This window comes from Podarcis tiliguerta (assembly GCF_965153285.1).
Source record: "Podarcis tiliguerta genome assembly, chromosome: 6".
Lineage (NCBI taxonomy): Eukaryota > Metazoa > Chordata > Lepidosauria > Squamata > Lacertidae > Podarcis > Podarcis tiliguerta.
This window is the reverse complement of record NC_139539.1, coordinates 81,721,361-81,749,003: the sequence shown is the minus strand read 5'-3', so window position 1 is coordinate 81,749,003 and position 27,643 is coordinate 81,721,361. Positions and strand designations below refer to the sequence as shown.

At 43.1% G+C, this 27,643-nt stretch overlaps 1 protein-coding gene across 8 annotated transcripts in view; it reads left to right on the top strand.

The window, feature by feature from the left end:
• Positions 1-27,643, top strand: part of KCNT2 (potassium sodium-activated channel subfamily T member 2) — a 232,982-nt gene that overhangs the window by 80,813 nt on the left and 124,526 nt on the right. For 4 of the 8 annotated variants that reach the window (XM_083445285.1, XM_083445281.1, XM_083445283.1 and 1 more), the window contains exons 2-6: positions 3,208-3,287; positions 14,092-14,191; positions 20,837-20,893; positions 21,726-21,774; positions 26,539-26,598. In XM_083445285.1, coding sequence (XP_083301411.1) covers positions 3,208-3,287; positions 14,092-14,191; positions 20,837-20,893; positions 21,726-21,774; positions 26,539-26,598 — 346 coding nt within the window. The remainder of the gene's footprint in view (positions 1-3,207; positions 3,288-14,091; positions 14,192-20,836; positions 20,894-21,725; positions 21,775-26,538; positions 26,599-27,643) is intronic. The other 4 variants (XM_083445287.1, XM_083445284.1, XM_083445286.1 and 1 more) reach the window with 1 other exon arrangement.

Below are 27,643 nucleotides of genomic sequence, written 5' to 3'. Positions count from 1 at the left end.
GCACTGTCTGTGTATAAGACAACCCCCAATTTTAAACATTTTTAATAATAATAAAAAATTGTCTGATACACGGAAAAATGCGGTACATAGGGAACATTGGGCACCTTTGAGGCTTATGAGAATGCCAGCTGCCCTGCTAATGTGTCCAACATTTCTATGAAAGTGTAGCAACAGTTCTAACATTAGAAACATAAATCACCTTCACACATTATAGGTGTGAAAGGGTTCCATGGATTTCATCCAGCTATGTTTTACACAGAGCAGACTCGCTGAAATTAATAGACCTCGGTTACTTTTGTTCATTAATTTCAATGAGTCTCCTTGGAGGAGAAGTAGCTTTCAGTGCAACCCCATGTGTTGAAAGCAGTGTTCAAAATTCCCCAGGAGCCAGGCACACTTTACTACTGGTGTTGGTCCAGTTACAAATAGGTAAGGTAAAGGTAAAGGACCCCTGGAAGGTTAAGTCCAGTCAAACATGACTACGGGGTTGCGGCTGTCATCTCACTTTCAGGCCAAGGGAGCCGACGTTTGTCCACAGACAGTTTTCCGGGTCATGTGGCCAGCAGGACTAAACCACTTCTGGAGCAACAGGACACTGTGACGGAAGCCAGAGCGCATGGAAACCTGGGAGCCAGCTGACTCGTGCGCAGCAAAAGACACACATCTTTGCTTCTGTGCTGCTGAGTCTTAGCCCTCCATCATCACATTAAGGAAAGGAAGTGTGGGGCTGAGTACAGACTTCTTTGACTGTGCTGCAACCTTTCCAAATGCAACTCACAGACCCCTGTCTAAAAAACTCTTCCATAGCCCAGAGTTAATGCCATTTCCATTTCCGCTGTGTGCGCTTCTTTCTCCTCCTTGCATACTGGGGCTGCGGGAAACCTCTGTGCATAGATTTCTGTGTAGACTGAAACCTTGACTATGTGGTCTCCCAACTCCTATGGAAGACTTCCCCATGGTAGAGGCCCATGCCTAAGGAGTGGATGTCAAAGGTGAGAGGTGGAACCTGGGGGTGGGAGCCTTGGGGGGGGGAGTGGCCTGACCCCCATTAATTTATTTGTTTATTATTTATTAAATTTATATACCACCCTTTCTTTGAAGACCACCATTTGGACTCTCCTCATGCATATAGCATGTGAAGGGAGCTATAACGATAAAAATTTCCCACTTTCCCAATCCATGAAAAGTCCAGGGTAGTAATAGAGGGATTTCCCTCCTTTTTTTGGTTGAGGGGAAGCTGGAAACTTATGTCCCTTGTAATGTCTGATTTATTTACAGGTATATATTTACAGGGATGTGGGTGGTGCTGTGGGTTAAACCACAGAGCCTAGGGCTTGCCGATTAGAAGTTCGGCGGTTCGAATCCCCGTGACAGGGTGGGCTCCCGTTGCTCGGTCCCTGCTCCTGCCAACCTAGCAGTTCAAAAGCACATCAAAGTGCAAGCAGATAAATAGGTACTGCTCTGGCGGGAAGGTAAACAGCGTTTCCGTGCACTGCTCTGGTTCACCAGAAGCGGCTTAGTCATGCTGGCCACGTGTCCTGGAAGCTGTATGCTTGCTCCCTCGGCCAGTAAAGCAAGATGAGCGCCGCAACCCCAGAGTCATCCGTAACTGGACCTAACTGTCAGGGGTCCCTTTACCTTTATATAAGCAGAATGGGGTTGGGGCCAGGGTGAGGACTCTGTAAGAGAGCCGCACAACTGCTATGCTTACACCACTTTAAAGTCAGATTACAGCATGGGTAGGCAAACTAAGGCCCAATTTTCCGGACAGTCCAAGAATCAGAGTGTTTTTTACATGAGTAGAATGTATCCTTTTATTTAAAATGCACCTCTGGGTTATTTGTGGGGCCTGCCTGGTATTTTTACATGAGTAGAATATGTCCATTTACAGTGGTGCCCCGCAAGACGAATGCCTCGCAAGACGGAAAACCCGCTAGATGAAAGGGTTTTCCGTTTTGGAGGTGCTTCGCAAAACGAATTTGCTATGGGCTTGCTTCGCAAGACGAAAATGTCTTGCGATTCCTGGGGTTTTTTTCCCCTCCCCCCCTTTTTCCCAAGCCCCTAAGCCGCTTAACAGCTGTTCGCTAAGCCGCTTAACAGCTGATCGCTAAGCCGCTTAACAGCTGGTCTAAGCCTCTTATCAGCTGATCTAAGCCTCTAATAGCTTTTTAGCAGCTAATCCGCTAATCCCTTAAGCCTTTAATAGCCGCTAATAGCTGCTAAACCGCTAATAGCGCTAATAGCGCTAATCCGCTAATGGGCTTGCTTCACAAGACAAAAAAAACCGCAAGACGAAGAGACTCGCGGAACGGATTCTTTTCGTCTTGTGAGGCACCACTGTATTTAAAATGCATCTTTTATTTGTGGGGCATAGGAATTCATTCATTCTCCCCCCCCCCAAAAAAAATATAGTCTGCCCCCCCCCAAGGTCGAGGGACAGTGGACTGGCCCCCTGCTGAAAAAGTTTTCTGACCCCTGGATTACAGCATCACCCAGCAGTCAACCTAAATTTGACATTCAAAACTCTTGGTTCTCTGTCCACATTTATCTTGCTACTTGCTCTCCTGTGAAATATAGAGGTATTGTAAGATAAGTTTCCAGTCACCGAGGAGCATGAATGCGCCTTTTTGAAACTCTGTGGCCACCCATTAGTTGTTGGTTTAAAGAAATCAGGACAACCAGTCGCAATAACGCTGGATTCATTGCTGCAGCTAGATGGTGTTCCAGGGGCCAAGGGGTTAGAAGAGATGCAAAACAATGCAGCTGAATTTCTGGCCATAGTAACTTCCTGGAAATATATTGTTTGAAGATGCTTCTGAATTTTACACATATTTTTCGCTCTATAAGACGCACCAGACCACAAGACGCACCTAGGTTTTGGAGGAGGAAAACAAGAAAAAAATATTCTGAATCTCAGAAGCCAGAACAGCAAGAGGGATCGCTGCACAGTGAAAGCAGCAATCCCTCTTGCTGTTCTGGCCTCTGTGATAGCTGCACAACCTGCATTCGCTCCATAAGACGCACACACATTTCCCCTTACTTTTTAGGAGGGAAAAAGTGAGTCTTATAGAGCAAAAAATACGGTGAGTTTGTACTTGTGGTTTTTATGCTGGGCAAACGCCGAAAGGCCATGTATGTAACTGTTGTGTCTTTGTATTTAACATGCTAGGATCAGCCTCCTATCTAAAGTTTTTCTTTTCTTTTTAGAGTACAAGTTGAATTCTACATGAATGAAAACACATTTAAAGAGAGGCTAAAGTTATTTTTCATCAAAAACCAAAGATCAAGTAAGCATTTCTCTCTCTCTTACTACGTGTGGGTGTAATAGTGCTTCCTCTAAACCCGGGTTTCCTAAACTTGAGTTGCCGTCTGCTGTTGGACTACAACTCCCATCATCCCCAGCTAGCAGGACCAGGGATGATGGAAATTGTACTCTAGGAACAGCTGGAAAACAGCATTTGGGAAACCCTGCTCTAAACAATAATGCTTGCTGCTGATAAGAAGTGGTTATATGTTACATCACTAGGGGAATGTAGTCATGTTCATTACTTTTGATGGGTCTATTCTGAATAAATATTAATTGATTGCCACCCTGTGTTCCCAAATTCACATTCTGCTTGTTAGTTGTTTGTTGCTTATGTATTTAATCAATTTAATATTTGCACAGCTTCAACAGTGTCTTAATGCTGCAAACTTTCCTCATCCCCTGCTCTTTTAATATACAGTGGTACCTCAGGTTAAGTACTTAATTGGTTCTAGATGTCTGTACTTAACCTGAAGCGTTCTTAACCTGAAGCGGACTTTCCCATTGAAAATAATGGAAAGTGGATTGATCCGTTCCAGACGATGAAAAAGCACCCCCTAAAACAGCAATTTAACACGAATCTTACTGTTTCACGAGACCACTGATCCATAAAATGAAGGCAATAATCAATGTACTGTACTATGAAATAAATAAGACAGTATTTTAGATGAAAAAAATTACAATTTATTTCCAAACTCACTGTTTGGAGGGGGCTCAGGGTCCTTTTCTACAATCACAATCGGCTTAGCTCCCTGCATTCATGGAGGCCTCAGAGAGCTCCTGCGGCTGGAGCCCAGTTGCAGAGCCTCTGCAGGCACTGTGGATGCCAGGAATGGCTCCCGACATCCGCAGAGCCACTCTAGGCACTGCAGATGCCGGGGCTTGGCTCCCGGCATCCGCAGAGCCGTTCTAGGCACTGTGAATGTCGGGGCTTGTTTCCTGGCATCCGTGGAGCCGCTCTAGGCACCCCGAATGTCGGGGCTTGGTTCCCGGCATCCGCGGAGCTGCTCTAGGCTCCTGCGGCTGGAGCCCAGTTGCAGAGCCTCTGCAGGCACCGTGAATGTCAGGGCTTGGTTCCTGGCATCCGCGGATCCGCTCTAGGCACCGCAGATGCCGGGGTTTAGCTCCCGGCATCCGCGGAGCTGCTCTAGGCACTGCGAATGTTGGGGCTAGGCTCCCGGCATTCGCGGAGCTGCTCTAGGCACCGCACATGTCGGGGCTTGCTTCCCGGCATTCCCGGAGGCCTCCGAGAGCTCTGTAGGCCCTGCCGATGTCTGGGTTTGCCTCCAGGCAGCGGCGAGACCTCTGAGAGCTTGGACAACTTACTTCCAGGTTACAATCGTTCGTAACCCAAAAAAACGTAAGTTGAAGTGTTCATAACCCGAGGTACCACTGTATAACCATGATGCTCTATAAAAATCCAGGTGCTAAAGACAAACAGATCTAGGCACAATGCCACAATAAGAAGAAAACCTTGCTGTGTTTTTTTCCCTCTTCAAAGACTCAATTTATCTAAAATGCACTGTTTTGGGGGTCTTTTTGGGGAGGGGAGGAATAGCAGGTCTCTCACTATATCTTGGCCTATGCAACATTTCTGGAAGTGCAGCCTACAAACAGTGCCAGCTTTAAGATAGCTGAAGTAGGCAGCTTCCTTTCATGGCTGCCAAGAAGAAAAGGAATCCAGCCAGAGATTGTGGTGGATATTTCTACAGCAAGTTGAATGTGAGAGAGTCCAAGTCAGACCAATGCCCCAATTACCCTACCTAGCATTGGACCTCTGGAGTCCCAAGCATAGATATCCTTTTTAACTTGCATGCCTGAGCATTGCATTTGGGTCCATCCACGAAGCGTTTCTCTTATGCACTCATACATGCAATTAAAAGTTACATTGTTTTCCTATTAGATGTCATCCTCACTCCCTCAAGTGGATTTTTAATTTTAAAATCTGCCATTCTAGGGAAACCCGTAAACACTCTCCACCTATTCTGTCCGGTCTTAACCTCTTTATGTCACAGTCTCAGTTTTGAATGCAAATTCTACAATAATGCTATGTTTGCTTGTATCAGAGTCAAGCTAAAGAAGGTTCACCCATCAGTAGCTTCCACTTCTGGTTCCACAGAGCTATTTTTGTGGGACTTTGAGTGTTATCCTTAAGCTACGTTGAAGCCACTTGAATTGCATCTGAATGTCAAGTCACTCTTAACCACTTGAGTTCAAGTGTATGTTTGTTTGTTTTTAAATCAGTTGGAGATTCTTCATGATTCATAAGACTGTATCTGGGATTCTTGGTAACATATGCTTTCTGATTTTATATATACTTAATGAAAAACGTTCCTATACCACTCACCCATAAAATATGGCAACAGTCATGCAGGCAGTAGCCATTTTATATGTGTCCAATTGACACGCGATCATGCACATGCTTGTCATTTCCAACCCAAAAATGGCCCGAAAACGGAGCAGAACAGGGCTGGGGCTTGGCTTGTGCGTGCTCCACCAACACAGACAGGGGTCAGGAACAGAACCCCCATGCAAAATGTAAAAGCAGCACAGAACATTCATGAATTATGATTTTTTAAACAACAGCCTAGGCCAGTTGATGGAAGGGGTGGGGAGTATTCAAGAGATGCTTGAAAGTCAAAAGCATGGATGTCTGCTGAATCTCTGCTAGACACTCACAGGGAAACCAAAATGCTTGTTTACAAAGCTATTGTACTACCAACCTTACTGTATGCTTGTGAAATGTGGACCACTTATAAACGCCATCTCTAACTCCTCGAAAGATTCCATCAACCGTGTCTCGGAAATTTTTTACACATCCTTTGGGAAGACAGGCAAACTAATGTCAGTGTACTGGAAGAAGCAAAGATCACCAGTTTCGAAGCAATGATTCTTCAACATCAACTTCGTTGGACTGGTCATGTTGTGTGGATGCTTGATTATCGTCTTCCAAAGCATCTACTCTATTCCAAACTCAAAAATGGTAAGCGTAATGCTGGTGGTCAAGAAAAGAGGTTTAAAGACTCTTTCAGGGCACATCTTTAAAAAATGTAGTATAAACACCAACAACTGGGAAACACTGGCTGCGAGTGCTCCAATTGGAGAACAGCCTTTACCAAAGGCATCATGGGCTTTGAAGACACTTGAACTCAGGGAGAAAGGGAGAAACATGCTAAGAGGAAGGCACGCTTGGCAAACCCTCACCGTGATCAACTTCAGCCCAGAAACCTATGTCCCCACTGTGGAAGGATGTGTGGATCCAGAATTGGCCTCCACAGTCACTTATGGACCCACTGTTTAAACCATGTTTATGGAAGACAATCCTACTTGTCTATGAGTGATCACCAAAGAAGAAGAGAGGAGTGTTCCATAGCATGGGTCCAGCGACGTTAAATGCCTACATTCTAGGTGAGGCTAGTCAGGCATCTGTAGCATGGTGGACCACCAACAATGGTCCTCTGGATGATCTCAGTGATCAGATTGGGATATATTGGGCTGAGATTTTAGAGCTCTCACTTCTTCCAGACAGTTGAAGGCAGTGCATTGTCAGGAGCTAGAGTCAGGAGTAGGTCAGCAATAAAACAATAAAGAACCCAATGTCAGTGAAGTTAACTCTTTATTCAAAGAACAAAACAGCTCAGTCCTAGTGGTCTTGCCCCAGTAAGGCAGCTGCGGCAACAGAAGGTCCCTGCCTTCCCACCACTCTCTAAAGCTGCTCCCCTGGTAACTTCCCCAGAGCCTAAGACTCTGTCATCTTGTCTCTCATTGTTCTGCTGTCTTCATTTCTCCGCATGTTCTGGGAGATCAGCGGGGTGGAGAGCTATTCATAGCAGCAGGAGGAAACTCCCTAAATTCTCCAGCTGCCTGTCTCATCTCTGTCTCCTGGCCCCACCCTCCTCCCCTGCCTCTGAGTCTGGACTGCCTCTTCCTGCTCACTAAACCTTGTTACGTCTTCAGCTTCCATCACCTCCTCCTCCCAGTCTGTTCCCTCTTCACCCTCCGACCATTCATTGTCATCCCACCATCAGTCCTCCTGTCTCTGAGCCTCCTTCCCAGGGGGGTTCCCCAGCTGGTATCTCCCACCAATCCTCTGCAGTCAACTAGTCCATGACATGTATGCTGTGTTCTCACACGGTCTCTTGACCGAGCCTCAGATCACACTAGTTTTCAGCAAGGTTGCTGACTTGTGTGCCTTTGAATCATGCACTGGACCTACTGTCAATGCTTCTTCAGTTCTTAGTTCTACCTCTTACTTTATTGTCTGAACTATTTTATTTCTTTTATAGTTGCAACCCAGACTTTCTACTCAGTCACCACATACAGATTTTGCCAGAGCTAATTGTTCAAATATTATGCAGAGTATATAGCCTTTCCCCATTTGTTTATGTATTCAGGGAGTCAAGATTTTCATTACAATAGCAAAACAACAAAAACCTTCGCCGGTGTAATAGCCCTCCCTTTCTGCATCTGCTCTGCATCTCCTATGCTTTGTTCTGATCTTTATTCTACTTTGAGAGCCAAATTTTCATTAAGCTTCAATTGAAAATGCTTAGGTGTGAATGCTCCCATAAACAAAGGCAAATTGAGACAGGTAATTATGCAAAGGTTATTTTTGATAAAGGGGTAGTGACTGGAGCTTGAAAAGATAACTTAATAGAATCTCTAATTCTGCACCTGTGCACATACTTTTTTTCCAGCTTTTGCCAGTTTGCAGAAGGAAAATTTCCATTTGCAAGTGCTGTTTGAATCCATCACCAGTGCCAACAAGGAGATTGACACTGACAGCCAGCTCCTTTGAAGCTGTCACCTGACATCGTAATGGCATTAGTAGTCAGAATGGCCTGTGGGGTTGCGGGAGGTCAGGATCCAGCCCACTAGCTAGAAAAGGTTCCTCATTCCTCTGTATAGTGGGGCTAAAGGGGATTTTGCAAGATATGGACACAGCATCGAGGCCACTGCAAATCATTCCCCTTGATGGCTTTCATCCATCAGGGATGCATTCATTTGCTGTGCTGATCAGGGAACATTACCCACACCACTATAGAACTTGGACATCCTGTGACTTATGAAAAAGGCATTCAATCTAAACACTGAACAAATGTGTACAAACATCACAAAAAGCCACTTAAAGTGACCTTCCCATGATGGGTGAATTGTGTGCCTGGGCCAAAAACAAGTAAGAAAGATATTGAGCCAAGTGATAATTGTGCTGTAACATCAGTTGTTTCATTAGACAGGTAATCCTGTAAAATTCAAAGGCTCGCATAGAATCCTCTGACAAAATCGATCCTAGACATTGTAATTAAACTTGCTATGCCTCTGAGCTGAATGGAAGTTTTTTGTTTTTTATCCTTGATTTGAATTTTCTGCTTGACTGCCAGTGTATCTTATTACGAGCAATACGTAGTTAGAAAACCAAGTTTCGTTTCCAGCAAAGGTTGCTTGTCTCCTCCCCACCCTGTTGGGTGTCTGTCTCCCCCACCCCCAGCAAGAGGTGCAGGTGTGCATCTTTGTGTCTGTGCATTAAATGAAATTTCACACCACCTGTAAAATTCAATTCAGTTACCATTAAAACCATCAGGCTCTCTGAGTCTTCAGTTCCCTGTCCCCCAGAGGAAATAGAAAGCTTCTCTTAATTATGTTTGTTAGTAATCCAGAATAGTAAAAGATCTGTAATCTTTTTATTTGAGTCCTCCAACGTTTTTATTTTTTATTTTTTTTAAGGCCGCAGTTCTAAATATACTTCCTAGGGAGAAAGACTCATCCTACTGAGTTCAGTAGGATTTACCACTTTGCAGTCTTGAATTGAGCTACAATATTGCTTGGTCTTCTCCAAGAAATGAAGGCAAACCTTGGCTAACAGCAACAAGGTATTTCTGGGACTTTGGACAAATGGACGCAAAGAAAATGAAGGAGCAGGACTATGTGGGTTTGTGAGTCTGCAAAGTTGGAAGCCAAAGTAAGAGAAAACAGGATTGTCTTCCCATTATAATTCCTGGTCTGGAGGGATGCACAGACCTTTAATTTCACATCGTGGTTGCCATTTGCCTTCCTGCCATGGAAGGCAAAAGTAAAGTACCCTATGTGATTTCATAGATCCAGCTGAGATTTTTTTGGGAGTCGTACATGGCCGAATCAATGTGATACAGGAAACTAACATGATTTTCTAGAAGACTGAATCAAGTGTCCATCCATCCCCCCTTTTTTTTGAAAGCGGGGAGGGAGATTTGTGATTGTAATTTCTGCACGCATATGGGCATCAGGCTGGAGTCCTCTCCCCACATATTCTACATTCCAAGCAACATAGACAGGATGGGTCTGATCACTTTTATACCATGGGAGCAGGATGTTCAGCTCTGGTAAACATCAGAACTGGGATTGAGGGAGAGTAATGAAAAGGTCTGGGGAAAGCCCATTATCCTTAAAAACTGAATTACACTTAACATTCAGTGGTAGGGAATCTGCTCACCTCTCAGGCAGACCATTCCCTAGCTGTGCGCCTATTACCCTGGCACAGGCTGCTTGATGCTTGAGACTCCTGGAAGATTGAGATGATGCTCTAGGTCAAGGATGGCAACAAGTGGCCTTCCATATGTTGTTGGACTGCAACTCCCATAGTGATTGGCCAGTGGTGGCTAAGGCTGATAGGGCCTTGAGAGCCACTGCTTCTCCATCCCTGCCCAAATTGCCACCTCTTTGGTTCCAGTGAGAGCCGGTGTGGTACAGTGGTTAAGAGCGGTGGACTTGTAATCTGGTGAACCGGGTTCGCATCTCCGCTCCTCCACATGCTGCTGCTGGGTGACCTTGGGCTAGTCACACTTCTTTGAAGTCTCTCAGCCTCATTCACCTCACAGAGTGTTTGTTGTGGGGGAGGAAGGGAAAGGAGAATGTTAGCTGTTTTGAGACTCCTTCGGGTGGTGATAAAGCGGGATATCAAATCCAAACTCTTCTTCTTCTTCCTCTTCTGCTGTCCCCTTCTGCTTCTCTACTAGCATTGGCCAAGTCCAGGTATGTTCTAGCTGCAAGAGACGGGCAGGAAATTATACTGATAGGGAGGCATTCTTTGAAGAGTTAGACTAAGCTTGGCAAAACCTAGGCTGAGTTTCCCATTCAACCACAAATCTCACCAGGAGACCTTGGGCAGATTGTTCTTTCTCAGCCTAACCTACTTCACAGAATTGTTTGTTCTTCCTCTTCCCAGTGTAAGCCACCATGAACGTATTAGAGGAAAGGCAGAATATAAACAGTATAGAATCAGTCAGAGCAGAAATGAAAAGGTGCTGGGGCGTGGCAGTGAAAATTGGAGGTGGCCTTAGAAAGGAGCCTGCAGCTCTTTTTAAAAAATGCTCTGTTTCCATTTTCTGTATTGATAGCTATAATCAGAATCCTCATGAGTACCCTCAGTCCTTTCCCCCCCTTGGGGTACTTAAGAGTACGCGGTATCGGCACCTTTTTTCCTAGAAGAAAAGCACTGGTTAAAGGTGTGTCACTTACTGTAGCAACTTAATGGTGAATACAGACACCATTTTTCTAGAAGAAAAGGACCGAGTACCCCTCAACCTTAACATACATGCATTACCTAGTCTAAGAAGAGTATTGCTGTTGTTTTCTCCACATGGCAACCACTGCACCCCATTAAAGGGAATTTATGGTTGTGACTGATACAGCCTCATAGGGAGAAAATGGATAGTATTGGGGACATTAAATGTTTATTCTGAAACATTTTAAAAACACCACAGAAAGGCGTCAACTGCACAGATTACTAAAAATTCACAGTGTCATTAGAATTCATCAGCTGTCTTCAGCAGATGGCAATATTAACAGAGTAGGAAGCATTCGTTGAAGAATGTCAAGGGGGAGATGAATTGGGAGGATAATAGGCAGAAGAAATTGTTAGAGGCACTGGCCTGCCTGTCAGAGACAGGATTTGATATATCTCAGCAAGAGCTTCCTTCCCTTTCTGTGCAGTTCTTACTCACCACCACAAACACTGGTGTCTTCGCTCTGCCTTACTGTGGTCCCTTTCAAATCTCTAACCTTTAAGGAAAGAAGCAGCTAGTCACTCATTCCCAGGAGTTGTTCCAATGGGCACCAATTCCAAAGGCCTCTTCATTCTTCAAGCCTTCAACGGACGCCAAAAAGACATTAGAATTCCAAAGGCTAAAGACCCAACTCCTGTCATTGCGTGGAACTGACCTCTTCCTAAGGGTGGTACAGTGGTACCTTGATTGTTGAACAGTTTGGCTCCTGAACGCTGAAAACCTGGAAGTGTTCCGGTTTGCAAATGTTTTTTGGAAGCTGGACTTCCGACATGGCTTCTGCAACTTCCGACTGAGTGCAGGAAGCTCCTGCAGCCAATTGGAAGCCACGTCTTGTTCTTCAAACAGTTCCGGGAGTTGAACAGACTCCCAGAACGGATTAAGGTACCACTGTACTGTCATAGTCTCATGCAGAGCTCAGTGGAGTGGGAGACCAGCCAACCAGAAGAGTCTCTGAGGTGTACTTGCCTGGAGGCAGACACAGCATCCAAAGTCTGGTCCAGTCCTAGGGTCAGGCAAACAGCAATTCCATGTTGTCAGATGATCCTGGGGCCAGGGAATTCAATGTTCATGGGGTCAAAGGTCCAGATGAACAAGAAGCAGCAAGGTAGAGCCATGAATTGCAAGTGTTGTTACCAGCATCTGACTGCTGCTGGAAGTTCTGCTTAAGGAGGCTGAAGCCAGCTGGTTCTCACCAGCGCCTTCTCCTCTAAGTTCTTGAAGGCTGATGGGTGGAATCACTCTGCCTTCTCCCCCTTCAGGCTGCTGTTCAGTAAGCGCAGCTGACTCCTGGTGCATGACAGGTATCTGCAGGATGCCCTGTAGTAAGTGGTTGGGTGTATAGCGGATGAGACTCTCTCGTAGGTATCCTGGTCTCAGGCTGCATAGGGCTTTGTACAGCAAAACCAGCACCTTGATTTAGCCTGATGGCTAATTATTAAGCTGAAAGACGGTAATTGCACCAGGGCCATCTGTTCATTTTCATGGCAAACATTGTTTCAGAGGGTTTCAGGGTTATTGTTTTGATTTGTACAACTCCATATCTGTTTATAGTTGGCACGGTTTAAATTGGAGGTTCTGTGTATATAACTTGATTCTCTTCCTCTTTCATTTTGTATTGAAAAAATACAAAATGCTTCCTTTGCTTCAGATGCACCCTATAATATAAGTTGTGCATGATTCATTGACTGACAGCTAATTTGGTCCTGAGCAAATGAAAACTAACTTTCATCGAGAACAGATGAGCAAATCTGCTCTTGCAAACTCGCCACCCCCTATGCCCTGGTGTTGTTTCACAGATAGGAAGGAAGCACTGTTTTGTGGCCAAGGGTGTTTTGTCTTAAATAATTAACATTTTCCCAACAAAGCTCTGAAGATATGAAATTGTACATTCAGCACCAGCTTTCAATTATCTGATTTTTAAGCGGTCTGTGAGCAGCTACAATTCTGAACAAATGTTGTTCAATATTTTATGGGCTTCCATATGCGTTTTCTGCCCAAAAGTAATACTGGGAGGGGGTTTGTGTAGGACCCAAACATTTTATTTATTGATTGATTGATTGATTGATTGATTGGGTTGTACTTTTGACCAGAATCCCTGATGTGGTTCCCAACACAAATGTAGCAGAAGAATTAATGACCCTACACTCAAGAAACACAACAGTTGGCTGCCATCTGCTAGTATCTTTTCTCACTCCAGTTTCTTTCCAGCGATCTCCCTCCTGGGGCAGTTGGGGTCAGATGGTCCCATTGTGGGAATGGATAGTCAAAATGAAGTAGGAGCAGGCATGTGGAGATGACTCTGCCTGCCAGCATCTCCTCATTCCCTAACATAGGGCATGAGGAGTGAGGAATGGCAATGGGGAGTGAGGAAAGAAGCCATCTGATCTAGAAGCAAATGTCTGCTCTGGTATCTTCAGCTGCTCCGTCCCACTGTTCGATTCTTTCTCTATTAGTGTTAAATATCTGTGAGTTGAGGGAGGAGACTCTCTACCAAAAATGTAACCAAAATAATGAGTAATCTTCTTTTTCTTTGGTGATTACTCGAAGCTGAGTAAGATTGTGTTCCATAAACAAGGTTTCAACAGTGGATTCGTAAGTGACTGTGAAGGCCGATTCTGGATCCACACATTCTTCCACAGTGGGGACACAGGTTTCCAGGCAGGAGTTGATCACGGTGAGGGTTTGCCAAGTGTCTTCCTCTTAGCATGTTTCTCCCTTTCACCCTGAGTTCAAGTGTCTTCAAAGCCCATGACACGTTTGGAGCGCTCACAGGCCAGTGTTTCCCAGTTGTTGGTGTTGGTGTTTATACTACATTTTTTTAAGATGTGCCGTGAGAGAGTCTTTAAACCTCTTTTGTTGACTACCGGCATTATGCTTACCATTTTTGAGTTTGGAATAGAGTCGTTGCTTTGGAAGACAATAATCAGGCGTCCACACAACATGACCAGTTCAATGAAATTGATGTTGAAGAATCATGGCTTCAACACTGGTGATCTTTGCTTCTTCCAGTACACTGGCATTAGTTCACCTGTCTTCCCAAGTGATGTGTAAAAATTTTCAGAGACACCGTTGATGGAATCTTTTGAGGAGTTGGAGATGGCGTTTATAAGTGGTCCATGTTTCACAATAATTGAGTGTTCTCATCCCACCCCTGTTTAGGCCTTTCTCCCCACACACTTTACAGTGAGTATGGACTTATAAATTCCACAAAAACTTCACTTTGTTTCATTGTCTTTCTTATAATAGGCCTCCGGATACGCTTGTTCAATTTTTCACTCAAGCTGCTTAGCTGTTTGTTGTACATAGTACGAGTGCTCCTGGATGATCCATCTCAACAACACGGATGGTAATGTTTTCTTCTTTTATTTGCCTTTCGAAATGCTTCATAAAGTGTTTCACTCAACAGTTTATGCTCCATAAATGGTTTCACTCATCGCTGAGCTTTAATTGTGCATCTGTAGCAGCCATAGGCATAGTTTAGCTATAGGCTAAACTGTATTAGCTATAGGCATAGAATTTACTGTATGTGGGTGGGGGAGCAGAAAGTACAAGAATCTTAGAAAAAAACCATCACCAACGTGTGGTGATGTGGATAAATTGCAGAGGGACAGCATATTTTAAGACCATTTATTGCATTGCCTGTCGTATGTCTCACAAGAACACTTGCGGCATTCTCAGCACAGGTAAAAGAGTTACAAACCTTTTAAAGGAAGGGCTTTTCACATCTGGAATGTGTGCATTGTATTTAGGTCACTATTATTGGCCCTTATTAATTTTTACTAGCACGTTGTTTCAGATATGTGAGTGTTCCTGAAGAATTTCAACTGTGTGGTTTGAGCAAACCATATTCTGCCCAGTTCAGATAAAATTATGGTGTGAGCACGCAAGGGAAGGACACGGGAGCACAGGGTATGATGATTGCTCATATATTGCCAAACCTTTTTTGAGCATTATGTCTGAACTAGTTCACTTCCCATGGCAGAATAGCAATGGCGCAGGCACAAGTCATTTAGTAATTCCAAGCTTGGCATTAATAAGACTGGACTTGCCAAAGCTCAGTAGGCTATTTTGATATGACTTTAACATGTGTAACTGTGAAGAAATTAAACTGTCTGAATGCTGTCTTTTTATTATTCTGTTCCTCTGAGTTCACATACAACTTCTTCTGTCTTAATGTGCTGCTTCGTAGAAGGGAAGACCTTGTCTACAAAAATTGTCAGAGATCATTACATCTCATTGATTGCCTCTTATATTCTTGTTTCCTCTTTGGCTTTCCCTAACCATTTTCCTTGTGTCTTGCCTTCTTAAGAGCTTTCAAACATGCGGTCTTCCTTTTAATCATGTGCCATTTTAGATTATTGTTATTTTATTATTCCAATGTCTTTCCCCAGCCAGTTGCTCCAATGCATTCAGCGTGTCTCAGAATTTCTCCCCTTGCAGATTTTTCTGGAGGAGTTGTCCAAGAGATAAGAAAGTAGTATTTGCACATTGAAATTAGAAAGAACGCAACAATTATTGAGGCATCAGTGGAGCTGTCCCCCCCCCCCATGAAAGGGGAAATATAAATGACAATACTGTGTGAAGGAGTACCTATTCTCTTTATTTCTGAAAGTGGGACAAATTGGGAGTGAACGGTACTTCTTAAATCATGGTTTTCATTGAACTGGCCACACAACCTGAGAGTGGTTTGGTTAGTGGCTACAGCCTCAAAGGGCCATTTCTAAAAACAGAGAGTTTTAAGGTATGGCTTACAATACAAAACAAAGGTGGAAAACTCTAATTATTTTGAACAGGTATGGTACTTAAGATGTGGCAAAAATAACTGCCTTTTTTCTTGGATGTTCCCCTCACCGCAATGTAAGTGCTAGTGTATTCAGCAAATTTTGTTTTTAATGCAGACAACAACAAAAAATGTTTTTTTTAACAGCTTTTATGAAAGACATGCTCAATCATACATTATTCAATTATTATACAAGCATATATCAACAGAAAGACTGTAGCTCAGCGTTAGAGCATCTATTTGGACACAGAACATCTCAAGTTTAATTTTTGGCATCTCCCAATAGGACTGGGAAAGACTTTCTGTCCTGGAAAACCACTGTAGTCTGTGTAGTCAATGCAAAATTAGATGGACCCAATGTTCTTACTTGGTATAGGGCATCTTTCTATGTTCGTGTTACCCAAAGTTTGTCAAAGTACTGGCTTTCTGTATGTCATGTCACTGTGGCTTTTAAAATAGCATGGCATGATATTTTTGGATAGGCTTACTCACCATCAGTCTGGCTAGGGTGATACTTCAAAAGAATTTTGAGGTGATTTTTTTTTTCATAGGAGCCCTGAATTTTCTTGGGATTATTATTTTCAGCAGCATCTACTGGTACTTTCCTCTCCTTTCCTCTCTATTACCCATTTGGGGTAATATAGAGACCAATTTGATATATTCCGATATAAGTTGTTTCAAAATACATGCAATTATTTTAATGGAGTAGGCAATTTAAACAAATGATTCCTTGCATAAGTTCCCCCAAATGGTTGCATTCCTGAGGAACGTGCCTACGGAGGCTGTTAGTGCTGTTCATTTTAAATAGCTGGCATATAAACCGAGCACTGTATAATCTAATTATAGCCACACACAAAAATTGTTCAAAAACTGACACTTAGTTTCATATTAAATCCCCTTTTTTTTGGGTTAGGAATAGCAAAAATTTAGTCATGTTGGCAGGAGGAATGGAGATTCCTGCAAATTACTAGGTATGCGTGGGTGTCCCCGTTCTGTGTCTCTTATTGTTCCCATGGACTGATTGTGCCTCATCTTCCAGCTCAACTTGGAGAATTTATCATATTAATTTCAGAACCAGCCCATGTGCAGTTTGTCGCAGTTTTCAGTTCATGTCCTCTCTCTCCCCCCTCCTTCTTACAGGCTACTGATATGCACAAGTACATATCAGGGTTAGTGCTCAAATCACAGAAGCAAAACGATGCTGACCACATGAATATTTCTCTTTGCGTGGGGTTTCCATGTCTGTGTTTGTGTGCAATGGCAGTCTCAGAGGGGGAAAGGAAAAGCATGGGCTGCAAAGTCTGACAAATGGCAAAATTCAGTTGTCTGAAATGGCAGAAGTTATAGATTTTGTTTATTTATTTGGATAGCAGTTTGATAACTGATCTATGCTGCTCCACAGCCAAGATCAAGCAATTTAGCCCTCCACATTCTGGAGAGAAATTCAGAGGAATAAAAATCCCAGAAAAATTACAAATTACATCTCAGAAAAAAAGGTGTTGGTTTTTAAAGGTGCCCTTTAACTCTAAGTAGTGGACAGAAAATACAAGACAGAGGGTTTGGGGTGTTGTTTTTGCAACAATACCATCCGAACAGATATTGATACCAATATAAGAGAGATAAATATAATGAGGCTGAGAAAAATAAGAATAGATTTCTGAAAATTCAGGTGGCCGTTACATTTTGGGGTTGGTTACTTCCATTTTCTGTTGAGTGTCCCTTTCTATGCATTTGTTATCCAATGCCAACAGGGTAGCCTTTAAATTAGAGGGCTAAATTCTTGAATAGCTGCCTATGTTCCAAAGCAATCCTAAACATGGAATGGGTTCTCTAGCAAGCCAGGATAGAAGAGGGGCAGGTAGGGATTTTGGTTTTTAGCTGCACCAGCTCCCAGTCATATCAGGACTACAGTGGTACCTCGGGTTACATACGCTTCAGGTTACATACGCTTCAGGTTACAGACTCCGCTAACCCAGAAATAGTGCTTCAGGTTAAGAACTTTGCTTCAGGATGGGAACAGAAATTGTGCTCCGGTGGTGCGGCAGCAGCAGGAGGCCCTATTAGCTAAAGTGGTGCTTCAGGTTAAGAACAGTTTCAGGTTAAGTACGGACCTCCGGAACGAATTAAGTACTTAACCCAAGGTACCATTGTATATTGAGGGAAATGGCTGGATCTCTACCCTGCCTGTATAGCAACCCAGTTTTGAGACCTTATGGTGGCAAGCACCACTAGCTTTTGCATGCGGACCACCACACTTTCTGCAGCATCTTATCCCCATTCTACATTGCGGATCAGGGTCTGCAAATCCTCTTTCAGTGATGAAAACTGATGAAAGTGTCCTGTGTTAATCTAAAAGGGCAGCAGTTCATTTCTTTGGGGTGAGTGTTCATGAGCAATAAGTTCTTTCATCAGGTTTATGAAGCAGACATGAAAATGATGGATACATACATAAGAACACCCGGCGTGGGAGGCAGGTTTATTTCAAAAGGGGAAATAAGAAAATGATTGTTTCATACAGTTAATTCAGTTGAAGGAAGCAGGATTCAGTGAGAAGGCATCAATGAGTCAGTCCATAGATGAAGGCGGTTCCTTTGCAGCTTAATTCCCAGGACATCTCAGGACATAAAATATAATTGCTTTTGGGTGGTATTCAGCTAAAGCTTACTCAGACTGATTGAAATAAATGAACCTAATTCAGTCATGTTCCTTAATATCAATGGGGTCTACTCTAAATAAAACTTGGTTGAATACCACCCTGTATTATTATTGCAGCATTAAGTATATATATTATGATATTATTAATAGCATAAAATACACATATTTTTCTAAGTGCAATATTTATTATACTTATCATTATTAGTTGTTCACTACAGAAGCACCCTGACTTAAGAGTCAAAAGACAGAGTAATAAAAAAAATGCAACAAAACCATTATAATGAGCGATAAACAGCAAAAACATCATCCGCAGAAAACATTTCCTCAATAAGTAGCAAGAGCGTTTATCACAATCTGTCAAATGTATGGGAATCATTGAATCATAGAATCATATCATAGAATCATAGAGTTGGAAGAGACCACAAGGGCCATCGAGTCCAACCCCCTGCCAAGCAGGAAACACCATCAGAGCACTCCTGACATATGGTTGCCAAGCCTCTGCTTAAAGACCTCCAAAGAAGGAGACTCCACCACACTCCTTGGCAGCAAATTCCACTGTTGAACAGCTCTTACTGTCAGGAAGTTCTTCCTAATGTTTAGGTGGAATCTTCTTTCTTGTAGTTTGGATCCATTGCTCCGTGTTCGCTTCTTTGGAGCAGCAGAAAACAACCTTTCTCCCTCCTCTATGTGACATCCTTTTATATATTTGAACATTGCTATCACATCACCCCTTAACCTCCTCTTCTCCAGGCTAAACATGCCCAGCTCCCTTAGCCGTTCCTCATAAGGCATCGCTTCCAGGCCTTTGACCATTTTGGTTGCCCTCCTCTGGACACGTTCCAGTTTGTCAGTGTCCAGGCCTTTGACCATTTTGGTTGCCCTCCTCTGGACACATTCCAGTTTGTCAGTGTCCTTCTTGAACTGTGAAGAGATACATTTTTTTTACCTGGCTTTGCTACATGAAGTAAATGCTCATGCTAGATGTAATTCCAGTAAAATCAGCCTCTGGTTTAAATGAGGCCCATATTATAAATGTTACTCATTACAGTGGTACCTTGGTTTACAACCATAACCCATTCCGGAGGTCTGTTTGCAAACCAAAACAGGTTGTAACCCAAGGCGCACTTTCACCAATGGGGCCTCCCCCAAAAAATTGATCGTAATCCCATAAAAATGTGTTGTAATCCCCAAAAAAAGGTTGCAAACCGAGACACACACTTCTGGGTTTGACGTGTTTGTAATCCAAAACATATGCAAACCAAGACGTATGCACACCAAGGTACCACTGTATTGTTACATGTTGTGTTAAGTCTTACACAATTGTTTGGCCAAACAGAGGAAGTCCTCCGAATTTGGAGAGGCTTTTCTCATTCAGCATTCTTCTGCCCCATTGGAAAAAAGCTCTTATGTCAGGGGAAGAGGTATTCTCCTGGGAGAGAGGCACATTTGAATCCAACCCATTATTTTGTCTTTGATATATGTTCTGGAACATTTCTTACTTTGAATAGTGTCACTAACTGTGGGGAGATGCAAAATGCTGTGTAACAGTGCTAAACATTCCCAATCACTGGGAATCTTATTTAGTTACACCTTTGGGTATTGATATTTCAGCAGGTGTTGGCCATGCATGTTCATCTTCACAAATGTGAAGATAGAAACTTGCTGAACTTCAAGAAGGACTGCTGAGAGTCTCAGGAAGTTGATTATTTTTGGTGGCCAATGCCATATTTTGCTTTTCTGTGTAATCATAGCGTACACAATAAAGGCACACTTTGGGTGTTATGTGCTGGGAACAAGATGCACAGAGTTTTGGGCTTGCAAGGGTCCTTCCTCTAGCATCCCACCACAAGGATAAATTTGGAAACTTTTGCTTCTAGTTTAGATTAATTGCAGCTTGTTGTGTGGTCCTAACCAAAAAGCTAGTTCATCTTAACTGTGTGTAGTTTGGAGCAAGCAAACATCAAACCATGGGGTTACAAGGGAGCCTTGTTTTGAAAACATGGTTAGCATTAACCATAGTTTAGGGTTCAGCCAACATGCTATTTGGAATTGGAAGCGAAACTTTTTGATCTCCTCATGAGCACTTTAGAGTTGGGGGAGGGGGCGAGCATGGAAGCCCAAATCTTGGTATAGCTAATTCTCATCACACTAAACTATGGTTTTGCATGTTGTCTAAACCTGACCGTTGTCTTGACTATATGTATTAAATATCCCAAGTTTAACTTTCTAATGCCTTATTCTTTTTTCTGATGCCTTGTTTCTTCTACCAATAAACACTCCCCATTCTCCGTTGCAGTTCTTTTCCTGCATTTATCCTTAGTATCACCCCTTCTTCACATATTTAACCTCTTTCCTTTCTCAGACAAGACATTATAGCATCTGTCCTGCATGCTATTTCACAAACCATTTTCAAAAAAGGTATTGTTACAGCTAGCTAATTATCTTGTCTGCCTTTCCTCTCCCGCTCCCTCCCCCTCTCCCCCTTAATACCATTTTTGTTGTGCAATTACACCGTTATCTAAACGAAAATGGATTTTATATTTGGATGCCTGGTAGCAAGGAATTAATTTGGGGATGTTCCAGTCAGAACAACACTTCCAGCAAGATAGATTGGTAAGTTGAAGGTTGTATTTACGAGAACAGTGATATGTTTTGAGCTAAGATACAATAATGCACTTTTCTTAAAGAATACACATATTGGTGTAAACAGGAACTGTGCTTCTGCAAGATGGATAGTTAGTTAGAAATCGTTATGCTGGGGAAAATTTGTCAGGAACATGAACCATTGGAAATTTGAATCCAGAAACCCCCACGATTCATCCCAAACATGTATTTGGCACAAGCAAATCACCTTACATCGTATGAGAGCAAAGTGAGTCTATAGCTATGTTAGAATTAAACTAAGCTCTCCCAGGTTTTGTCATTTAAAGCAATAACAACAGGTTTTTTTAGGTATGTTTTTAAAGGTTCACTGTAGTTTGAAATGGATAGTGAAGCCTTTGGAGAGTTTACTTATTTGCTTTATTTCATTAATGTGTAAGTATTATTGATTCATCTATTAAAAATATTGCATGATAACTGCTGGATGCTTTTTTTCCAAGCTCTCTTCAACAGTACACTGGAAGTGCAATTAATCTTTCTTATTCCACTTCGATTATTTGAAAAAAAAGGAGAGACAATCCAATTTTTAGAATATTATTATTCTGCACATTGAAGATTTATTAAAATTGAAGTTCAGAAACATCTAGAGGGACAAAGGTACCTGATAACTGAACTAGAATTTGTCAGTCAGTTCCTTGGCTGTAGGTTTCTAGTGCTTGTTATGATATGAATTAAAACATTTATAGAGCATAGGGGGTGTAATGGGGGGGGGCAGTTTTCTTTCCTATGGCTTATCTGAGCCTGACGTTGGAGATGTATTCATTTTGTTACTGTAATTTAACAGGTCGCTTATCTTTTGGGTGAACAGAAGTTTACCTTTATGGGGATTACAGGTAATGTATGGCTTTTTATACAGCTCATTCAGATGTTGCTTAGTAATATTACCCTGGGTGTGTGTGTGTCAGGAATCATGGGTACTTAAAGGAAACAACATAGAACGCTATTCAGTTAGCAAACCAAGGGATGTGTAGGAAAGTTACATTCAGAAAGCCAGGCCTAATCTAAATTTCTTATAATGATTGAGATTACAATGGTTCTTACTTCTGAGTAGACAGGCAAAGGATCCCTCTGGGAAACTGGTGTTCAAAGATCCCTATGCACAGTCAAGCATTTCCAGTGCAAGGATAAAAGTCGACCGTTTTATTTCTAACCGAAGTCCTTTGCACCATGCTGGGAAAGACACCGTCATGGTCAAAACATGTAGCATACACCCCTCTGGAACTCAACCAAAGTTCTGGCCATGTTTTTCTGTCCACCTAAGCTGCGCATGTGGGACGCAGGTGGTGCTGTGGGTTAAACCACAGAGCCTAGGACTTGCCAATCATAAGGTCGGTGGTTCGAATCCCCATGACGGGGTGAGCTCCCATTGCTCGGTCCCTGCTCCTGCCAACCTAGCAGTTCGAAAGCATGCCAAAGTGCAAGTAGATAAATAGGTACCGCTCCGGTGGGAAGGTAAACGGCGTTTCTGTACGCTGCTCTGGTTCGCCAGAAGTGGCTAAGTAATGCTGGCCACATGACCCAGAAGCTGTACGCCAGCTCCCTCTGCCAATAAAGTGAGATGAGCGCCGCAACTCCAGAGTCGGCCACGACTGGACCTAATGGTCAGGGGTCCCTTTACCTTTACCTTAAGCTGCACATGAAGTTGCATCCAAAAAGCTGCTAGCCTCAAAGAAAGTGTCTTGTATAGATCAGGTTTTGAAATGGAGTACTGCTTTTTTCTGAGTAATGTACCTGCCTATCCAGTACACAAAAGGAATATTAACTGTACAAGAGCTATTGGAGCAGTAGTATAGGTTACAAGACACTACGTAGTTTATAGTTGGGCTGTGTAAATTGCTGTCGGCTTTCAGTGTTCCGTTTAAGAGATGCTTTTTCACTTAGTTCCGAAAGCTTGTAATAAACTGGACACTGTGTGACATTGTTGTTGTTTTTTTAAAAAAGAAAATAATTTCTTTCTTTCTTTTTGAATATAGGCTGTTGGGCAGAATATTATCATCTCATTAGTTAGGGGTTTTCTCAGTCTTGCTAATCATGAGCCTAATCTACTATTATTATTTTCCTACGCACCTTTGAAATGCTTGGGAGCTGGCCAGCAATACAATGGCCTTCAGTTGAAAGGACAATTTCTTTGGGGTTTTTTAGGTGGAAACCATCATCCGCAATGTTTAATATGGCTTATGCTGTATTGTGCAATAATTGTGTTCCACCCCCATGCTCCATCACTGCCTGGTGATGGTGGGGGCTTGAAACACAAAATTAATGTAGTCACAGGTATTAGATATTGGATATTACAGAGGGAGAGATGGGAGTTAGATATTGGATTGATCTTTCTGATGACACTCTCTCCCTCCTGCCCAGGAGATCCTGTCTGGTTCATGTGTACACACACATGTACATACACATTTTGAGTTTTGTGTATGTGTTACGGGTGTGGAAATGTGTAATCATGCAACACAACATCACTTTAGACAGGAGTTAAGAACAAAAATAATTGCTTTTTCTGATCTGCCTTTTCTTGTTTATTAAATTTGAATGTTTTGGAGTTGCTGCTTTGCAATATTTTCCATTAAAATTACTTCTACCTTTTAATTTTTAAAAATAAATTGTTAGTCATTCCCGGATACAGGCAATCATTTCCTAATCAATTAGGCTAGTGTGGTTTCTGAAATCAGAATTTTCTTTACCTGTTGTTTCCACACGTTTGGAAAATGTTTGATTGCTAAGGCTGTATAATGCAGGTTTTTTTATTGTTTTCCTTCACCATTTAGTGTAAGTTTATTGTTGTTCTAGTCTTTAATTCTCTTGTTTCTCATCATTTCGTACATATGGGATTTAGATCTTCCTGCTCAACAGCAGTTCATATAACCCATATACTTCTGGGAGTCTTTGCAAGCATGTTAAGGCTGAACAGTTCAGTCCAGATGTCTATCATTACTTTTATTTAGCTTTTAAATAGTGAGATGAACCCATTTTTAACAGTTAGGTATGTACTATTAATTTAACACAGCACAATCAATTAGCTGAAGTAACATGTCATAGTGATATCTGTGAGAGTAGGAGTGGGGGGCAGGGAACCTTACATTTGGCTCAGATCTAATGAATGTAGAATATTTATTCATCATAAAATCTGGTGGGGGTTTTGTTGACCTCTTCACCAACCCACCCATGTTGAAATTATATATGGGGGTGAGTTGCCAGGTTGCATAAGCTAGCCTGCCCCTTGTGGTGATGCACAAAGCAGCCACACCCCTGCTGTGGTCTAAACCACCAAGCCTCTTGAGCCTGCCGATCAGGTCGGCGGTTCGAATCCCCATGATGGGGTGAGCTCCCGTTGCTCTGTCCCAGCTCCTGCCAACCTAGCAGTTCAAAAGCATGCCAGCGCAGGTAGATAAATAGGTACCGCTGCGGCGGGAAGGTAAATGGTGTTTCTGTGTGCTCTGGTTTCTGTCACGGTGTCCCGTTGCACCAGAAGTGGTTTAGTCCTGCTGGCCACATAACCCGGAAAGCTGTCTGTGGACAAACGCCGGCTCCCTTGGCCTGAAAGCGAGATGAGCGCACAACCCCATAGACGCCTTTGACTGGACTTAACCGTCCAGGGGTCCTTTCCCTTTCCCTTACCTTTGCATGCATTCTTCGATACATAGCTAGAGCTCTCCCACACAAGGAAGAGTATATTACTTGGGTCAGGATCCCCTAACAAATGTACCAGCTTTATCCATGCACAGTTCTGGGCTGCCCATGAGATGTGCTTGCCTAAGCCTAGAACTGTTCCTTCTTCACCTCCTTCCCATTATTTTGTTGTTGTTGTTTAGTCATTTAGTTGTGTCCGACTCTTCGTGACCACATGGACCAAAGCATGCCAGGCACTCCTGTCTTCCACTGCCTCCCGCAGTTTAGTCAAACTCATGCTGGTAGCTTCGAGAACACTGTCCAACCATCTCATCCTCTGTCGTCCCCTTCTCCTTGTGCCCTCCATCTTTCCCAACATCAGGGTCTTTTCCAGGGAGTCTTCTCTTCTCATGAGGTGGCCAAAGTATTGGAGTCTCAGCTTCAGGATCTGTCCTTCCAGTGAGCACTCAGGGCTGATTTCCTTCAGAATGGATCGGTTTGATCTTCTTGCAGTCCATGGGACTCTCAAGAGTCTCCTCCAGCACCATAATTCAAAAGCATCAATTCTTCGGCGATCAGCCTTCTTTATGGTCCAGCTCTCACTTCCATACATCACGACTGGGAAAACCATAGCTTTAACTATACGGACCTTTGTTGTTCCCATTATTATCAGCTCTCTATGCCAGGTTCACAGAAGATAGGTGCCCTTTTCTTGGGCAGCAGAGCAATAACTTTGCCGCTTTGAGCTCCGGCCATACAAAGCGGTGGAACGGGAGCCCATTTTTCACCTGTGAAATTTGAAAGTCAAGGAGATTAGAATTCTCTGTCCTGAAGATGAAACATTTCTTAGTGCCAAATCACTGGGTGCTGGCAGCATATGATTCACTTCAACCAGCACTGATTTGGTGGCATCTGAACATTTTTCGGATGCTGCTGTTATTTTTAAACATTGACAACTCCTAATCTCTGTGCTGAATCTGATTATGCAATTGTTCAGGATGTTGGGTTTTCATTAGTAAGGGACATTTGTTTAAAATTAGAAATTCTCATGCTAATCTTATTCAAGATTCCAGACGTGGTGAGGATATGTTTCTACAAATGCCAGTCCACAGAATATCCTGTATTTATTGAGTGCATGTTGTTATTTTAGGCCACTGAGTTCTTTTTCTAGCTGTTTTGAAGTTTGTCTGAGATGACTGAGGCAAATTCATCTGAAAAACATTGTGTTTCGAGAAGATGAAAAGAACCTTCACAAGTCTTGAGTGTGAGGGCTTAAACTTGTTACTGATATGTTTTTAAGTTTTGAACTGGCGACAACTTTTTTTTTTAAGTGCAATTCTAGAAGAGCTGTCAATGACTTAAGCAACAGATACTGGATTTTTGAAGCCTCCTGAAACTAATGATGCAAGGAATAGTTTCTTGCAGTCATGTTTTCCCCATAGGACTTTAGTGGTGCATCGCGCCAGGGCGCCGGCCTCTCAGGGGCGCCCCAGCAAGTGGGGGAGCTGCACAGCTTTGCCGGTGGCCTCCCTTTTCCCTGCATGCCTGCCAGCTGCGCCCTGCCAACTATAAGGCTGGCGGGCATTTAGCTTCCCTCCCAAGCCTCTTCGGGGATCGCTCTCCTCCCGAGGAGGCGTGGGAGGGGTGCAACTTCACTACTAATCTTCTGCAGAGATTGCTTTCCCGCAGCGGCATGGGGGAGAATTGTGCTCCCCCAGATGGCTGGCAGTGCGCAGCTACAGCCATCCCAACACTATTCATGGTAATTTGGGGGCGCTAGGCGGATATTTGCAGCCCGGCACCACATCTGCTAAAGACGCCCCTGACAGGTCCAGCTCAAGAGATCAAAAGCTTTATTGAAAGCTTGCAGGATAGCTACTTCTCCCAAAAATCAGCTAGTTTTGGTTTACCCAACGTACACTTATTGAAAGTTTGCCTAATCCTCAGGTATTATTGCACAATATTTCACATGTATCTCACTTCTTCAGGTGTCGGTGGCTTTGATAAGTCTATTGGAAACAACACTCCTGAGCTATCTCAGCTATAAAGTAAGTATTTATGGCTACATTCTTCCATATCTATAGGAACCTGGGGTTTTCCAGATTGCCTAGGATCCCAACCCCCATCATCCTCACCCAACATATCTGCAGGTCAGGGGTGATGATGGGCATCGTGTAGCACTAACCATACCATTAGATGGAATGAGGTAGTTGCCCCTGGCGATAGATGCTAGGGGAAAGCAGTGGCAGCCCCCCTTCTTTCTGAGCCCCCCCCCCCAATTATTGGCATCTGTTGGAGATCAGAGTTATGTATGTCTGCCACAGGTCCTACACTAGTCAATCAGATGTACTCAGAAAGGGTGAGGTGCCATCTTGTTTCTTTCTTCAGGCAACAAAATGTGTTAGGCTGGCCGTGAAAGTAAGCCACTTTGCTATGGGACAGTTCTGCTTCTGTCCGTTAAAACAAATGGGTTTGCAAACAGGTTTTATTAGTTGCGTTTAAAGAAGGGCTCAGCAAACTTTTTCAGCAGGGGGCCGGTCCACTGCCCCTCAGACCTTGTGGGGGGGCTGGACTATATTTTTTTTGGGGGGGGGGATGAATGAATTCCTATGCCCCACAAATAACCCAGAGATGCATTTTGAATAAAAGGACACATTCTACTCATGTAAAAACACGCTGATTCCCGGACCGTCCACGGGCTGGATTTAGAAGGCAATTGGGCCGGATCCAGCCCCCGGGCCTTAGTTTGCCTACCCATGGTTTAAAGGTTGTTACAAGCAGTGCTGTTTCAAAGGTTCCAGCTCCTTGTGGATTTTTAAATGCTTGGGGGGGGGGTGTCCCTTAACATTGAGAGAAAGCTCCTGTGTGTTGTGGAACTTTAGCTAATACCCCCAGTGTTTTTGCTGAGAGAGTTCCATTCCTAACTTCCTAATAGTAATTACCCATTCCTGATTTACCAGCTGGAAATTGTTAATGTGCTTCTAAATAAAGATAATTAATTTCTGTTTGTTTAAATTTGTAGCATGAAAGAAAAAATAGGAGAGTTTCTTTGTATTTGTTTTTTTAAAAACGAGGTTCATTGCAAATATTGAT